The sequence below is a fragment of the Rhipicephalus microplus genome, chromosome X (assembly GCF_043290135.1).
Source record: "Rhipicephalus microplus isolate Deutch F79 chromosome X, USDA_Rmic, whole genome shotgun sequence".
Taxonomy (NCBI): Eukaryota; Metazoa; Arthropoda; class Arachnida; order Ixodida; family Ixodidae; genus Rhipicephalus; species Rhipicephalus microplus.
In genome coordinates this window covers 145276343-145294654 of record NC_134710.1, presented here as the reverse complement: position 1 = coordinate 145294654, position 18312 = coordinate 145276343, and the positions used below count along the sequence as shown (strand labels likewise).

The 18312-nt window shown below is 46.8% G+C and overlaps 1 protein-coding gene across 15 annotated transcripts in view; it reads left to right on the top strand.

Moving 5' to 3' along the window:
* The window catches only part of LOC119177004 (uncharacterized), a 282220-nt gene that overhangs the window by 68007 nt on the left and 195901 nt on the right, over positions 1-18312 (top strand). For all 15 annotated transcript variants that reach the window (XM_075877943.1, XM_037428340.2, XM_075877938.1 and 12 more), the window contains one exon: positions 5200-5363. Coding sequence is in view for 12 of the 15 variants with exons in the window: in XM_037428340.2 (XP_037284237.2) it covers positions 5200-5363 (164 nt within the window). In the remaining 3 variants the exon portion in view is untranslated. The remainder of the gene's footprint in view (positions 1-5199; positions 5364-18312) is intronic.

Genomic DNA, 18312 nt, shown 5'->3' with positions numbered 1-18312 from the left:
AAATGAAACGAGAGTCTGGAACATGGTTGGTAAGGTGGCAGGACGAAAAGCACATTCACTTCCTTTAGTGAACACACAAGGGGAGAGTTAGGAAGACCAGGCAAACATTCTCAGAGCGCACTTCGAATAGGTCTCCAGCTCATCACACTATAGTGAAACGTTCCAACGATACAAAACAAGAATAGAAAAACAGAGATTAGAGCGCAAACCCACAACACATGAGGCATACAATGAACATTTCTGTTTGGCTGAACTACAAGCCTCACTTATCTGCTGCAATAAATCTACCCCAGGCCCGGACCATGTGGCATATGAAATGTTAAAACACCTGCTCACTGAAACCCAGAAAGCTTTCCTCTCCTTGTACAATGCGATATGGTCTACCGCCGAGCTATCCTTAGCCTGGAAGGAAGCTATCGTTATCCCAATTCTAAAACAAGGCAAGGACCTGGCCTCAGTTTCCAGCTACAGGCCAATAGCGTTAACAAGCTGTCTTTGCAAGGTCTTTGAGAAAATGATTAACAGGCACCTGATGCACTTCCTTGAAATTAATGGCCTACTTGACCCATACCAGTGTGGGTTTTGAGAGGCTCGGTCCACCACTGACCACCTTGTCTGTATCGAGGCACAAATTCGCGACGCTTTTGTTCATAAGCAATTTTTTCTTTCTGTGTTCCTCGATATGGAAAAGGCATATGACACTACATGGCGCTTTGGCATTTTGCCAGACTTGTCACATTTAGGTGTGTGGGGTAGAATGCTGGCAATCATCGAAAGCTACCTGTCTGACCGTACATTCCGTGTCCGAGTTGGCACCGTCTTATCTCTAATATTTGTCCAAGAAACAGGAGTGCCACAAGGAGTTGTATTGAGCTGCACACTTTTCTTAGTAAAAATTAATTCCTTGCACCTGTCTCTCCTTTGTAATATTTTTACTTCATATATGTCGATGATGTACAGATTGGTTTCAAATACTGCAACATCTTAATGTGCCAACGTCAAGTTCAACTAAGGTTGAACAAGGTATCTCAATGGGCAGATGAGAATGGTTTTATACTCAACGTGCGAAAGAACACATGTGTCTTGTTCTGCGGAAAGAGGGGCCTCCATCTCGACCCCGACATTGACCTGCATGGTCAACTTCTGTCACTGAAGACCGAGCACAAGTTTCTTGGACTAAGACACAAAACTAACCTTCATGCCACACATCAAGTATTTAAAAGACAGGTGCTTAAGAACAATGAATATTTTGAAAGTGTTGTCATGCACTATGTGGAGTAGTGACTAGTAATGTCTAATGAATTTATATAGAAGCGTCGTACACACACGCCTAGATTACGCTGCTATAATCTATCAGTCGGCAACACCATCAGCTTTGAAGATTCTCGACCCTGTTCACCATCTAGGCATTCGCCTCCCTACGGGTGCTTTTCGAACTAGCTCTGTGGAGAGCCTGTACGTGGATACGAATGAATGGTCGCTCCACCTACAAAGATGTTACCTGTCTTTTTTGTACTTTTTGAAGCTGAAGGCAGACAAGAAACACCCCTCTCATTTCACAATTAATGATTTGTCTTGTTCTGGCTTGTTCGAGAACCGTCCTTCGTTTAGGCAGCCCTACTCGCTCCGTGTAAAAGGCCTGGCCGAAGTAACAGGTGTGCCTTTTCTCGAACACAGTTTGATGGCTCCTGCAGCATATCTGCCACCATGGCAGTGGCAGCTTATAAACTGTGATGTCTCTTTTGTTGAAGTCACAAAACACACACCACTTGCACATATACATACATACTTCCTAGAACTGCAACATAAATACACATGCCCTGACTTATTTGCTGATGCCTCAAAAGTCCAACACTTCTGTGTCATATGCAGCGGTAGGCCAATTCTTTTCCAAGGCCGGCGTTCTTCATCCTGATGGAAGCATTTTCACAGGAGAAGCTTACGCAATACTGGCGGTCGTAAAACACATCAGACAAAATTGCAAAAAGCGGTAATATACACAGATTCCCTAAGTGTGGTCAAAGCCCTGAAAACTCCTAAAAAACACGAGAACCCCGTGCTGGTGTCCAAAGCTGGTGTCGAAAGTCTACAAAGGTGAATATTCCCTGAAAAGATCATGTCTCTAGGCCTAATACTAATATATCTCAGTATCGGGCCCCATGTCCCCCCTTAAATGACTGCTGAAAGCCATATTAAGGTTTGCACTTGTGCTGTTAGCAGCTTTATAAAGTGACACTTGAGTTCTAATTTCTTGGACACTTATAGTACAGGTGGAGCTTTTAAAAGTCAGTTCTTGTGTGTTTGGCCAAAATGATCTTGTGTCCTGGAAGAATATTCTTGGATTGAAGATTCAGTTCTTGCATGACTCAGCACCAGACAGGTTGAAGTATTTGGCTGACAGTGCTTTGGGAAATGTGAAAATATAGGAACTGTACATACAGATATGATTGTGGCAGAGTTGCATGATGTTGCAAATACAGTTGAGTCTCGTTATTTCGAACACGCTTAATTTGAACTTCGGTTAATTCGAACTCACGATGAGGTCCCGTCAAAGCTATCTGTATTCCAATGGGTGAAAACGCCCGGTAATTTGAACGACCAAGCACTTCTGACGGTTAATTCGAACATACCGCGCTCTGAAAATACTTTTGGCACGCGCCGCCCAATCCCGCGGCGGCGGCACCTCCGACGCCTCAACGCTGCGTGAAAAAAAGGAAAGGAAAAGGAAAAAAAAAAGGCTGCGAGTGGAATGTTTGCTCTCTTTAAAATGCCGATCTGCGACGCGCCCGTGTCACGCTTCTCCTTTTTCCGTCCCTGCCATGTAAAGACTCCCCTTCTTCCAACGCAGCGTGGGAAGAGAGAGAGGAAAATAAAAAAGAAAGCCGTCGCTGGGTTGAATGATTGTGTGATAGAAAGAAAAGAAAAAGGCACTAGAGAGCTTTAGTGCTGGGTACGCAAGCTCTTGGGGCGTTGCGGGCTTTGGGGCGCGCGGCGTTGCGTACCCATCCCATACCCAACTGGAATGCCTTATAGAGGCGCGTACGCAAACGCAAGCCGCACGAAGGTCACACGCGCTCGCAGCGCCATAGCGTCTTAATTGTTACGTAAGTATTATTTTATTATGTTTACGATTTAAAATGTTAAATTAAACTTACATAGTGACATGAAGTAAACTAATTTCAATAAATTATTTTAAAATAATATGACAGTTATCCACACGGAATAAAAAAAACTTTTTCCTATGCGCCACATTTACGACTGAAGCCGGCACCGTCGATGCCAAGCAATCCAGACGGCCGGTCGTAGTCCAACAAGTGCGACGACAGAGCAACGATGTAACGTGTAACTCTGTGTAACTTTTAGCTTGTACGTATACTTCTCTACGCTAACCCGATACCAGTTTGCGTTTACCGTCTTACCGCAACGTGCCTCTACCAACGTTTTGAGCTCATCATACGTAAATATGTATGCCTTTACGTTTTCGTAAACTATAAATGGTGATGCTAACTGCATTTAACTTATGTAGGAATGAATCACCGTTGCGGCAAAATCACGACGAGACTTTTTATCGCAAAAAAGTGAAAAATACAAGGTTGCTGTAACGATATTGTCGACATCTTGTGACACTTCGTGCAACTACAGTCATGAACATGTTGGCTTACGCGTAATGTTTTTGAGGGGAAAATGAATAAAAAGGTTACTAATTTGTAATAACGCCGCTGCGCGGTTTTCGCACCAGACGTACAATGCACAATGTTTCTGCAAAAACAATGTGATCGCCTGCGTCACTACGGCCACGCTAGATGGCGCCATCTATTCAGCTGGTGGGAGGGCTGGCATAATTTTAGTTTTTATGATCCAGGCCATTCTAGCTTTGGTAATCTGGCTGAAACGATGTAATCGCTATTGGTGCTCGCACTTTGGCTTATTTTTAACTAGACAGCTAGAGTATTCGCAGTGCGGATACCGTGAGTTCCTGCGAAGGTGGACCTTTCAAGGCGGCCGATCCATGCTGTCCGAGATTTGGTGCCTTTGTGCCATGATATTTGTATAGTGGCTATCCACTATAATATTTGTGCTTTAAACTTATAAGTGAAAGTGGTGGCACTGGCCAGCCTAGGCTTTGCTCGCCGTGAAGGTGAGTGACATCACGGGTAACATGATGCGCCAGGGCAGCTTATCTCCGCTAGGAGGCCAGTGGTGGCAGCGTTGTTTATGGCCGCGCGGACGCATCGCCTCAGCGATCTTGTGACGCGTCTGTTTGGGGTTTCGCGCATGCGCAATACCGCCCCAGCGTCCTGTTTACGCAAGCCGCTTGGGTACCCAGCACTAAAACTCCCTACTATCTTCTGCAGCCCTTGCCCCTTGCGGAAGCACGGTTCTGAGCCTTGAGGGGGGGGGGGGGTTCTCCTGTGCTGGTGCCGTGCTTCCCCTTTGCCTGCCACGTTACCCTTCTCCTTTCAACAACGCTCGCGAAAAGAGCAAAAAAAAAAAAAATACTGCCGTGGAGTGTTTGTTTTCTTTGAAATACCGATCTGCTTCTCTCCGTGTCTAGATGCTCCTCCTTTCTCGTTACGTGCTGGCCATGCTGCGGCTGCGTAGCGGAGAGCGGGAGGCTCTGCTACGTACCACCACCACCACCACGCAGCAGTTGTCGTCGTCTTTAGAAAGTGTCGGCACTGGCCATTTTTGTGCGCAACTTCTCTTGCCAGGAGAATGCTGAAACCGAAGTAGAAATGCTTTGCAAGCTGCGTACGAAATTGATTGACTTGCTGCAAGGCAAACAGTGCAGATGCGCATCACCGATTAATTCAATAAATACCGGATGTCCTGTGATTTGTGAATAGATACAAGTCTTCTTGAACTTTCCCCTTGTGTGTTCGCTCAATGCACATGCGCCACTGCATAGAGAGCCGTTCATTTATTTAGCTTTCATTAATTCGAACTTCTTTTAATTCGAAAAATTTTCAGGCCTCTTCGAGTTCGAATTATCGAGATTTGACTAATATTATTGCCCAAAAACATTTCACCTTCAAATGGCTAGCACTACAATATTTTTTCACTGCCCCTTGTATTGTGTCTGATGACCTTGTGCTTATCGTTATGGCATGTTCAAATGGCACGCTATGGTTATACACTTGATATTGCCTTGTTGTGTCCTTATCTGCTCTATTTATAAGGTGCTGTTTTGTAATGCAGAGGGGGAAGTGGTGGCTGAGAGAAAGAGCAAGGAAGCAGCAGTGCAGGAAGTTGAACCTGTTACTGTTGCACCAATCCACTCTCCTGGGGGCTGCAATGAGGGGGTCGTTGAGAGTGAGGAAGAGGGCGCTGTTCATAGCCCAGAGCCTGCATCACAACAGCACGTGAGTATCACATATCAAGTTCCAGTTCGAAAGTGGGGAAAAATTAACTATAACTTAAGCCAGTGGTTCTCAGCCATGGATGTGTTGGGGGAACGCTTGTGAGGGGTGGTACGTAGGTAAATTAACACAACTGGAGCGTGAAAAGGTGCCTTTTATTGCTACCAAAAGCATCAAACAAACGTGCCACATCACTTCATTTTGGACACTTCAATACGGCACAGTCATGCTTAAAGAAAAATGCGGGTGAGGGTTTTGCGGATCATAGGAATGGCTTCGAGGACCGTCCCCCTAGGGCCCGCGGACCCCCATTTGAGAACCACTGATTTAAGCAAATGTAGATATTATCTCTTGTGTGCATGCTAAAAAAATAAAAAAATAGCAGAAATTGACTCTAGCTTTCACTACAATGCCCCACATGGCTGAGAAGTTCTTGTACCATGGTAAATGTTGTAATTAAGAAAGAGTGAATGCTTTCAATGATAATGCCTCATTGTTGAGCTTGGCTGGAACAAGTATTTCCCCCCCCCCCCTTTTTTTTTTGAGTCACCATTTTTATTTGCCGAGTCTTGCAGTAGGTAAAGCGGCATTGTAATTTTATGGTAAGTTATCAGCTCTCGGCTTTCCACATAATTGGCTGTTGTTTGCTACAGTTGTACTTGCTTACATTGAACAGTCTTAATCATCTTCGATATGTTTAGAATATGTAAAATGCTTTATATATCAAATTACTTTTATATAGATTTTTTTTTTCGATTCCTTTCAGACTCGATATTAAATAAAACTCTCTTAAATGAAATCGCTGCTTAAATGAAACAACTGCCCCTAATATGTTTGGTTTCATACTTGAATATTATACCTCTGTTTATCTCTCAATAAAAAACTCCTCTTAAAGAGAACACATTTTCCTGGACGCTTCAGGTTTCTTTTAAAAAGAGTATTGTGCTGTATCTGGTTTTGACGGTATCACTACTTCTCCATCGGCTGAAGTGGCTGTTATGGCACACTCAAACCTTGATATGACGAACCCAAATATAGTGAAATATCGGTTATAAGGAAGTTAATCAAGAATTTGCAATAGCATACCTGCTAGGTCTCCGGATTTGCCCGGGAGACTCCCGAATTACGACCGCTTTGTACGATTGTACGATCGTTAAAGAAATCTCTTGGAAGTGCCCGCTTGTTTGTCCCAAAGCGGGCTCCAGTTTGGCAACCTAGCACAAATGCACCCGCAGGAGTGCCGATTGTCATCGTCATCGTTGAAGAGCTCGAATGTGCCTAGTCGACCAAGCGGAGCAGTCGCAAAAGCTAGCGAGCCTGCCAGTACTTCTCCGTAGTTCTACGAGTATGTGAATGCAGTGACGCCGCTCTGAGCTGTGAGACGCAAGGCAGGTGTGGCGGTGCTAGCGTCGAATTCTGCTGTATTTTTCACACTGATGTCGCTGAGTGATAGCGCTGACACCGCTGAAACACTGACTTGCCATTATTTCTCTGAGCATGTGCTTGTGTTCTTGTGTCGCAAGCGCCGTTTGCGTGGCTAGCGCTCTGTCGCATTGCTGTTAGCCATGGCACTCAGCAAAGAGCAAAAAAATTATCTTCAGGTGTTCTTGAAGCAGTATACTACATAGTTCGCTTGTGTTAACGCCTTGTGGAAAGATGAGCGCCGTGCGTTCTGCACCATCTGTAAGTGCGACATCAGTATATCCCACGGCGGCATGTCTGACGAGGTTGCGCACGTTTCGTCGAAGAAACACACCAACAACGTTCAGTGCCAGGATAAACGGCATCTGTTTGCAACAACAAATATGAAGTGTCAGAGCAAATGTTTCGACAAGTAGTCTTGTCTCCTGCTAGGCTACAATGTCATTTGTTGGCATGTGAATAGTCAGAAATTATTAATTGCATTACAAAATGAACACCCCCACAGTGGGCATCAACAGGCTTTCCGACATTTAGTTGTGCCTTGTGACAGTTTACAAACTACACCCAGAACTGTTTTGTCGTAATTAACTGTGTTTAGCTCATAGAAGTTTACAAAAAGATGCGCCAAAGCTCATAAGGCTACACTCCATTGCTTGCTTTGCACGTATGTTCAATGGGCTTCTAAAATAATAAATCATAAAGGTGATGAGCACTTGCAGCACAGCTTCTTCAAACACGTGAATGCTGTCGTGATGAGCAAGATTGTGTCATTGGATGTGGTACTTTTTTTTTTTTTTCATATAGCAGAGAAACGTCCCACGTTTCTTTGAGCACATCTGCTTCTGTTTAAGTTGTCATAGCTATAGTGTCTACCGCTAAGACTTGAAATTCTATGCACTACCGTACATACATGATCTTGACTTATCCACAGCCACACTGGAAGATGGTACGTATTTCAAGCCCTAACCTCTAAAGGTAGCAGGGAGAAAACAACTTCAGCTTTCAAGCACAAGTATACTGAAAAAGTAAACACAATAACAAGTGTGTAATAAATGTGACCTTTATTGATCCAGTATTTGGACAGATTCACATCGTGTACCTCTATAGTGTACTGTAAGAGCACCAACAAAGATGTACAAACAACAAAAATGTACAATGTATGCCTAAAGCTTATTTTCTTAGAATTTAGCCTTTTCGATCTGTAAGCACACGCCTGTTCCTTGCATACATGTTCGCTGCATACTCAGCAGATTGGGCATTACCTGCGACGAGAAATTCTAGCTGTAGTAACTGTGTAACTTAACTCCAACAATTAATGTAGCAAGCCTGAAATATTTTTTAGGCCCATCACCTAAACACATATTACCTATTATATGGGCTCATGGCTGAGAATTAAAACTAGTGCCTACCCTGTCGACACGACATTGCACAATTGTGAAGTACTCTATGTAACATTACAGAGTGAGAAAAATTCAGAACTGCATGCATCCGCAATAGTTAATTTAACAAACTTAGCAAAACTACATTGCTCTCATTGCACGAGCTATTTATCGGTAATGTGCAAGTTTCCTTCCCGATTCCACATCATGCATTCACTTCACTTCAATATCAACACTACAGGACAAGCGCCGCATCTGACGGCAGAATTGGACCCTTGTCCTAAAGCCACGCTGTTAAACTCGAATGCCGCAACACAATGAGAGCGACGTTCATTCAGTGATCTCAATGTTCAGTTATATGCGTATGCTTGTCAGCTTTCAAGAGTCTTTACACATGGGTTGAAAGCTTTCGATATGCATGAGTGACTTGTTTTGGTCAGACCCTACCGTATACATTTGTTGTACCGGCTTGGACACTCGCAGTAAACGATGCAAACCTTACTTGATTGACGTTTTTGCCCGTCTATGCCAGTTAGGTCACCTGGCAATAATTACAGATGCGAAGCGTGATTTAGCAACGAAAAAAACAAAAAAAACAAAGGAAGCGAGCAGCGCGAACCAGCCGCGGGCCCCCCCACCAGCAGCAAAAGAATGCACCTGTTTAGTCATGATGATAGTACTTCCAGCGTCATCGCGCCTCGCAGTATTGCAGTTCAGTACGCCGCCGCTACGCATTTGCATGTTATTTTGATACAACAACCCAAAGGTACAGTTTCCGTTCTCTAAACTGGTGGGTGTTCTGTGGTTAAACGTCCCAGACAGACTCGCGCTATGACAGCCGCCGTAGTGGAACGACTCCGTGTGGTTTCGACTTGACATATGGTTCTTCACCATGCAGAGGTATTGCAGGGTACACGGGTCTCTAGCATTTAGTCTTTATCGAAATGCGAGCCTCGCGGCCATGATTGAACCCGCGACTTACAGGTCGGTAGCCAAGAATCATGTGAATCTAATGTCTTCAAAAACTGCTCGAGCAAGCAAATTTGAGAGTGACACATCAGTGAAAGTGTTGACATATAGTCGTATATATGGCAGTCACCCTAAACCACCTGCAGTTGGGGTCTAAGTTGCAAAAGTGCAGCCTATGTCGACGCAATACAATACTCTTTAATCAAAGCTACACAACAAAATATTTTAAGAAGATAAAACACAAAGTGTCCAAGGGCTGCGGTGCAGACTTGTGGTGGACAGCCCCATTAGGTGGGGCGGGTGATCGTGGCCAACCGAAGAGCAGTCAAGAAGGCTCACGACGCCAGGTTTCTCGGACCATGGCACAGATAGAGTAACCCGACGCCGAGCAGCACGGTCTGAAAGTTGACAAAAGCACTCCAACGTCATTTCACTAACCACGCTTACGTTACTTTGTACTCATGAGGTGAAATCTTGGAAAGGTCTCAAACCAATTTTATGCAATGCATAAGTTAGTATATAAATCACCGTGAAGCGAAACCACGCAATTCCTTACTACAATGCAGATATCGCGTTGAATGCTGGGAACCGATCGCGTTGAATGCCTCTGGGAGAAAAATTAGCTTGGCAACAGTATTCGGCTGATGGCAAAAGCGAGGGAAGTGGAGCAATACTGACTTAAACGCGATTTCTACACCAGAGGGTGAGCCTTACAAGGAGAGAGCGCTTACAGTAAAAGCTCGTTAATTCGAATTCCATGGGAACGCTGAGCAATTTCGAATTAAACAAAATTCGAAATAATGAAAGTGAGCAAAAATGGGTGGATTTCGGGGGTGGGGTCACGAAAAATATTTATTGGCCAAAAAAGTCGGTGATGACCATCTGCTTCTTTTCTCTGAATGCCACAGCTGCGGCTCCCTGTTCCAGCGCGCGGACGCGGCGCAGGGAATCCTCTTCACCCTATTCAAAGCTGAAGAAGAGACGCGTCACATTAAGTGCCTCCATCACCGCAGAAGCCGACGGGCGCACAGGCGCTGCGTCATTTTCGCCTTCCTCACCTTCTGGCTCTTCAGCATCAGGCTGCGCACCGGCTACTTGAGCGATAATGTCTTCATCAGTCAGGGCACCACACACCGATGCACCGGTGTCAACTTCAACATAATCGGCAAAACGTACGCCCCGAAGAGTGTCGTGCAATGCCACTGGCATGAGCTCCTCAGCCCCATCCACGTCGATGTCACAACTATCCTGCGCACTTCCATCTGCAATTTGCCAAATCCACTGTGGCGGAAACAGTTTGCGATTGCGGTCGCGGTCACCTGTTCCCATGCGCGCACCAACATGTGCATGGCAGTGAGCAGCGTAATGCCGAAGTCCTTCCTGTCGCCCGCGCACAAAATCATTCTCTCCAGCACGTGACGCCTATAAAAGCACTTAATGTTCCTTATCACACCCTGGTCCATTGGCTGTAGGGCCGCAGTTGTATTTGCCGGAAGGGACACCAACTTAGTTGCTCTCAGCTCAACGTCGACTTTGTGCGCCGAACAGTTGTCGACGACAAGAAGAACGCGTCTGCCGCCCAGTTCCATTCGCCTGTCGAATTTCAGTAGCCCCTTCCTGAATAGGTCACCTGTCATCCAGGCTTTCTTGTTTGCGGCGTACTCCGTCGGCAGTGAGCGAATGTTTTTGAAGCACCGTCGCTTGATTGCTTTGCCAATCACGAAAAGGGGGACCTTTTTCGTACTGGTCATATTTGCGGCGACCAGAACAGTGACACGCTCTTTGCTGCGCTTGCCGCCGGCACAGCTGTCTCCCTTGTAGGTGATCGTCTTGTCTGGCTGCAACTTGAACAATAACGCTGTCTAGTCAGCGTTAAACACATCCTGTGGTGAGTAGCTCTCCAAGTACTGCTGCAGGGTGTCGCTTCTCCAAGTAGCGCATGTTTCGGCGTCCACTTCCTTTGCCTCGCCGGATAACGTGCGGAATACAAGATTGTGCCGCTCCCTGAAACGATGGAACCATCCCTCGGAGGCGACAAAGTCTTCAATGTCCAAGCGCAGGGCGAAATCGGCTGCCTTGGCCATGATGATAGGGCCGCTCAATGCGATACTCTGGGCTCTCATTTCTTTAACCCAGATAATAAAAGCTGACTCCAGTTCCGGGAACTTCGCTGTCCTTAGCCTTTTTCGACTGGTGCCAAAATCCTCGGCTTCATAGGCGTTTTCAATGGCCGTCCTGTTGCGTGTGTAGGTTGACAACGTGCTGAGAGGTATGCCGTGCTTCCTCGCAATTTCGTATTTGCTCGAGTTCCCTTGGTCAACCTCTCGCAAAATCTCCACCTTCTCCTTGACAGTCTTCGCGCAGTAGTTTCCCCGCGGCATCTTGCAACTTCGAAGCGGAATAAGACGGCTTAACAGCGTGAACGAACAACGTGCTCGAGGAACAAAGTGACGCTGCCGGGAGCGGCCTAGGACTGCTAGGACTACTCCGCCGACTCCTCAGCGTCCCGTGGGTCCCGCATACAAGTGGCGCCAGGCGCTGAGATAGGGGGAGGGCTACGGAAAAAAAAAAATTGCTCCCTGGATTTTGGAGGCCATACTTTGCTCGCCCTTTGCTCGAAGGCCACTTGAAGCTCGAAAAAACTGGTCGCGCCACCTATCGTTCGACCGTAAAAGCTTCCACTAGTGTTTGACGATGATGACGCTCGGCGGCGCGCGCTTCGAATTATCCGTAGAGGCACCAATTTCTGTTCGAATTAACGAATCGTTTTACACATGGTCTCCTATGCACTGCGGACCGGACTGCGGCGACCATTTCGAATTATCTGAAATTTTGAAATAATGAGGTGTGAATTAATGAGCTTTCACTGTATTATTAATAAAGTATCGTCTGTATAGGTCATTTGGGGATCATTTGAAAAGTTTGATTGGATGGGGTAGATACCACAACATTATAAACAAAGATGGTCTTTCATAGGTTATTGTTACGAATCGACCCATTTCTCTAAAATTATGTCTAACGCCGTGGCAGACTAAAGCTTTGTCTTACAACAAATTCCAGAGTGAGATCTTTCTGAATAAGGGCCAGTAGCATGTGAACTGAGCAGAAGAAGAGGTGAAGACAAAAAAAAAAGATGACAATCAAATGTTGTGATTAAGTGATTGATCAGTCCGGGATTCTTATATTACCAATAGCATACAATAAGCTTTACAACGGCAGCGCTTTTACAAAACGCTTCAACGCTCGGCGTTTGGAATATATCTTAAGTGACAAAAGGGTTTGTCACTGTTCCTAAGACTCAATCAGAGTGCGCTCTCCCAAGTATAAATGTAGCTATTCAGGTTTAATTAATGCAAATTACAAAACCTTATAAAAGAGTGAAACTGTCCCATTGCCCTAAACCTAATCAGTTCTCACACCGTTACCACATAACTACGCATGGAGACGCCCTTACGTACTCAACGTCATGATATTCCGGAATCGCAAGCTGTCCCCTCTGTTTATGCCGCAAACCACGACGCATCCCACAAGGAAGAGCAGGCCGGCTGTGCAGTGGTACAGCGAGTACTGGGTAGAAGAAACGAACCGTGATACCGTTTCCGTTCTTTAAACTGGTAGGTGTTTTGTGCCGCGGCGCCGTCCACGGCAGACCCAGTGCTGGAGGCAACCGTCTGCGCTACTGCTCCATTCCAAGAAGTGACCAGCTTATTTCTTGCGCGCCGCCACTAAGGCATGCCGTGCCACCAGGCGCCGCCGCCGGCGCTACTGCTTTCTAACCATGACGATGATGGTGTTGGTCAACGCTTGCAAACACAACGCCACGTACCACTCAATAGTTGTGACCCCCGAAATACGGCTTCTGCGTGAGACACGTGCAACACGCGGTGCAAACAAGTTTACAGGGGGTGTCAGCACCCCCACGTCCTCCCAACCTTAATTCAAACCATATTCCGAAAAGAAAAACATGAAAGAAATCAGCTACACAAGCTGTAACAAAAAAAATGACAACACATGTCCCTATAAAATGTCCGCGCACCACGACACCACCGCTGATCGACACAGCTGCACTGTTCAGCTCGACGACTTCACCTCAGTACCAGTCCCCGCAACAGCAACGTTGCCGTCGGTGCGACGAACCGTCACTTGCGCCGACACGTCTTCCGGTTGCAACCAGCACTCACGAGGGCGCTGGACTGCAGGCAGTTGCGCAGGTCCCAGGCATCTCCATCGCCCGACCTTGTGACCTCATTCCTGGCCAGCGGCGCTGACGATGTGCAGAAGACAGCCAGCCGTGGGCTACATCACTCCTGCCGCGTAGATTCCAAACACTCGAAAGAACAACGCAGTAGGGCAAAGGGAAGGGAGCTTCGGGCTCCTCGCCCACGTGGTACGATAGTACTGCTAGCTAATACATTGGTGGCGGCCGAGACGCCCAGCTCAAGAATAAAACAAAGGTCACTTTTCCTAACTTGTGCATCGCAAGGTAAAAAAAAAGTGAGGGAAGCAGAGTGCAACACCTCAACACCAGGATACACCTAGTTGTGTCCCGTGCGACAGGCAGCTGCGCAGAGCCTTAGGCCTAATGAGTCGCTTGACACCAACTGGCATCGACCCGGCACCCAGCCTAGGCGCTGAAGAGGCACCCGCAAGCAGACATCCACTCTTTAAGGTGGCCCTATCGCTCTCTGCACACAGCAGCTTACCAAGCGATTGGCTTCCACCGTCCTGGACAGTGTCGTGACGCACGGCGTCGAGCCGCAGTACCAGACAGCAATGACGCCCGACTCCCTGAGCCCAAAAGAGATAGAAGAAGCGATTTACAGAAATCGGATCGAGGCTTCCATACTCACTTGTTTCGGGCCCTGTCTACAATCCATGTGCTCTAAGTGACTTTAATCCACGGTAGACCTATCGCTGGAGGCAACTCTCTGCGCTACCACCCCACGCCAACAAGAGACCAGCCACCAAGGCGTGCCACGAGGCTTCGCCGCCGGCGCTACCGCTTTCTAACCATGATGATGATAGTGTTGATCAACGCTCACGAATACGCCACCTACCACTCAATAGTTGTGGCTCCCGAAATACGGCTTCCACGCGAGACACGTGCGCCACGCTGTGCAAACAACTTTACAAGGGGTGTCACACCCTCTTACACGATGCCAGAAAAAAAAAACAAATTTTGCAGCTAATTTTGCAGCTACTTACTCTGCTTGTGTTTTTGTTTTGTTTTACTGCAGATGTTGGCAGTGTGGTGTTGTGGCTACATGGACTTATCAATGGGGGCATGTCAGCCTCCATTGATAAGTCCAAAACCCAGCACGCAAGCAGAAAGTGAGGGCGAGGGAGTTGCCATCAGGGCACAGCACTGTCCTTTCAATACCATATGTATAGGCGCAATACCTTTTGCAGGGCTTCTCTCTGTTTATAGTGATTTTTATGCGAGAGTAGCATTCGGATGAAGTTATTTTACTAAACCACAGTGCAGTATTACTGGCGCAATGGCTTTTCTGTTCGATCCAAAATGAAGCACGGCAGCAGGGCACGCGCGTGCTCTCGGAGTGGTACATTGTGGCCAATCGTCTGGGCACGAGCAGCTGAGTTGTGTTGCGACTCTCCGCCAGGTGCTCTTTTTCGGCGTGACACCTATCCAGCGCTGGTCTACCATAAGCAAATGTAATGTTGTAACTATGCCACAGTAATTACTGTATTTACTCGAATCTAGGCCGACCCTGATTCTAAGCCGAAACCTCACAAGTCTGAAGCCTGGGGAAAAAAAAACTTTCCTCGACTATAGGCCGAATGAAACAGTAAAGACAGCGTTCACAAAGAGAAGACATTTATTGAACATGAAGATGAAACAAAGTAGTTGGTTCATGATGCAAATAACTCGAAAAGCATACAGCCGCGAGTCCTGTTGCGTGTGTTTCTTTGTCATCTTTATTTTTTTTGCGCTGCTTCTAGTTGCATCATAAAGGTGCCGCGCTTGCCGATGCTGCGCTCCTTTAGAGTCTTCGTCGTCGCTGCTTTCCTCATCGGTGACTTCTTTGGCGCTGTCTTCAAAGAGTGTGCAATCTTCGGTGCCATCAAGCGCATTGGATATACCAGTTTTTTTTTTTCATTCTTGCCGAAAACTTACCCTTCGCAGTGTTTGCAGCTGCAGTAGTTTCTCCCAAAAGCACGTAGTTATTTTATAAGCAGTATTTTTTTACTTGAAAGGCTCTGAATACTGACTTGCCTTTTTGGTCAGCAAAGCTTAGAATTGATAGTGGTGCCGGTAGCCCTTCTAGTGACTTCTGCATGCTGTCATTGTTCTGCTTTTGCTGGAGTTCCTATAACTATGCTTAACTACATTTATTCTAAGCTTTAGAGCTGCTTTTGGAAATCACACGGCATTGCAATAAAAGTATTTGGCTTTATATAGCTTCTCTCTATTTGTACGGCATTGCGTGCACCTGCGCCCAAGGTTGACGCGCCTGTTTCGTGGATGGCTTGTCCTGTCGTCATTACTCTCTCGACACACGAGCCAAGTCAAGTCACTGAAAACGTCACTGCTCGTCATTTCCGAGACAAAGTGTAGGCAAAGAAACCAAGTCGCTCCAAAATCTTGGCGACCTGGAAACTGTGGGCGCGGTTTCATGAGCGCGTAGAAAAGTTTTCAGGTCGCGCTGACGAGCACAGCATCATTAGACAGTTATAGTTCACTGTTAGCGTGATAGGGGAAGTTAAGGGAAACACGTTACCGTGCAGCAAACGTTTGTTGCGGACAGCGTCATATAGTTTAGCAGAATAATGTTTACGTGGTTTACGTGCCCCAGTTGGATGATGGCGCCACCTATCGGAGGTTTGAGAAGTAAAAAGAATGAAAAGGAAATGAAAACGAGAATGCCTGCCTATGTCACCGCGCGAAGCATTGTTACAAATTTATTTTAGTAATAATAAAAGTAAATAAATATGAACCGTGCCCCAGAAGTGAAAAATTTTACCTTGCAGATTTGTTTACACAGATCTTCCAGTTAGGCGTTGACACGTTCAAAATAGAAAGCTATCTCAAGAACTACGCCAACTTATCCGTAATACTCAGTCGTCAAAGCTATCTGAAGGCAAGCGAAGCCACTTGAAACAGTCGTTTGCTGCGAACAAGGTGAATCTTTAAACAATGCCAAAATCACTTCGAAGCGGGCATCCAAGAGCGCCACCATGTTTATGTACACCTATGCTAACACAGTAATGTGAAATCTGAAAAATACCGTGCGTATGGTAACCAGTACGCGTAAAGTACGTATCTGCACATGCACACTTTGATTCCGGTCATGATACGCGGTAAGCCTGGTATACTATAACTGTCTATTACGTTATGCGAAGTCAGTGCCACTTTATTGCCCACGACTAAAGCAGGCCTATCAGTACATTTTGTGGAGCAATATTTTTAACTATAAAGAAGCAAACAATGTGTCAATACTAACAGGAAAATTGTTGACTGCGCACACTAGTTTACGGTCAAATGACAGGGGTGCTATGCAGGATGGCCCGAGCATCTTGGGCAGCGGAGTTTGCTCCGAGCTCGCTTGCGGTGGCCATGGCATGAAGATAGTGCGGAGCGCGTGGTAGCAGCATTGATAAAAATGGCTACAGAGATGCGCGTTGCGTTGAAAACGCATGTGGAACATTTGCGGCGGTTATCAAAGAAGCACCACATGCGACCACGTCAGCGCTGCCACTCACTCAACATTTTAGCAGTGCAGCGGCGTCAGCGTGATTGCCGTGCAGTACACGTGCCTCCCACAGACGTGTTCGTGGGCGTATGTCCTCTTTCGCACAGGTTCATTCGTTCCACCTGCAGCATGGAAATTTCCGCTCTCGGAGGCAGCAAGGCTGCACACGCAGCACTCTCGTACTGCTCGTTTCGCTTCTATCAAGTATTGCGGATAAATGTAAGGACAGGTGCTCACCAAGGGCGCTCGCATGTTGTCGGCAACGTGGCTGTGATTGGATATGTCGTGAGTGTGGTAAAATTGAATACGGGACATAATGAGGTTGAGAATAACATTCGCAAGTGTTGCCGGTGTTGCTTTAGTTGCAGGCGCCATATGAGTTTTAGAATAGCGTTTGCTCGCCCTAAAGAAAAGTGAAGGGTCTTTCACCCCGACCGCAAACCCAAATGCACGGAAACTATACACAGCACTTCGCAGGCCACGATCACCGCACGCTATTTCAAATTTTCTGCGGGTGGGCTGTGAACGCGAACGGCACCTCGCGTAACGATGCATGCGCAGTGGCAGCGATCACATCGAAAGGCTCGTGGTGCGCTATTCTAAACCTTCTTTTTAGCAGGCGCATGGTGACATAACCTTTACTTCTGCGTGTGTGTGTGCATAGTCTGCGCGATAAAGCTGTTAGATGAGCCGTGTGCTCGCTGCCGTTGCGGGGTGAGCACTGCTCCTCGGCAAGAACAAAGGTGGTGGGTGGACTCGATATTCGCCGGGGGTGTCTGTCAATCAAACTGATGGACGCGTGATCTCGCATACAAACTCGTTGATTCTGAGAAGGCCAGAGTTCAACTCGTGACTGTGATGGTGCCGGTGTGACTAATAAGCGTTTGATGCGGTGAACGCTGTGCGGCCACTGAGAGAGAGCAGCACCCCTGCGCACATGCGACGCGCCCTTTATCCCCTCTGTCCGTGCTCGTGCTTCTCCCGAAACACCGACTGCGTGTCACAGAGTTTGTGTGCGACGCGGACTGTGTGTTACTGGCACGCCAGTGCGCGTTCCTTGCAGTCCTATTGGGAGTGTTTCCACACTCTTGTGGGACGCAGACAGTGTTCTCGTTGACGAGCACCACATGAGAGAGCTCAGCTGATGGGCGTCTTTTGCACTGCCAGTCCCCAGTGATGACAGGGTGCGCTTCTGCACTGAGTGGAACGACAAATAAATGGAAGAAGATGCTTCTGGTTTGAAAACACTGCCCAACTTAGTCGACCGTCCTTGACGCGGTGACAGGTTTTATTGTAACCAATGAAACGCAGTGCGCTGAGAGGTGTATTTGATGTTTTCGTACTGTTGGCTCATTCATAAGAGGGTGTCGCCAGAGTTAGGAAGAAATCCTTAGTTTCGCGAATCTCGGCTGATCCGGCATAGCGCCCCAGGGCAGCTCGGTAACCTGACAGGACAGCTCGGAATTTATG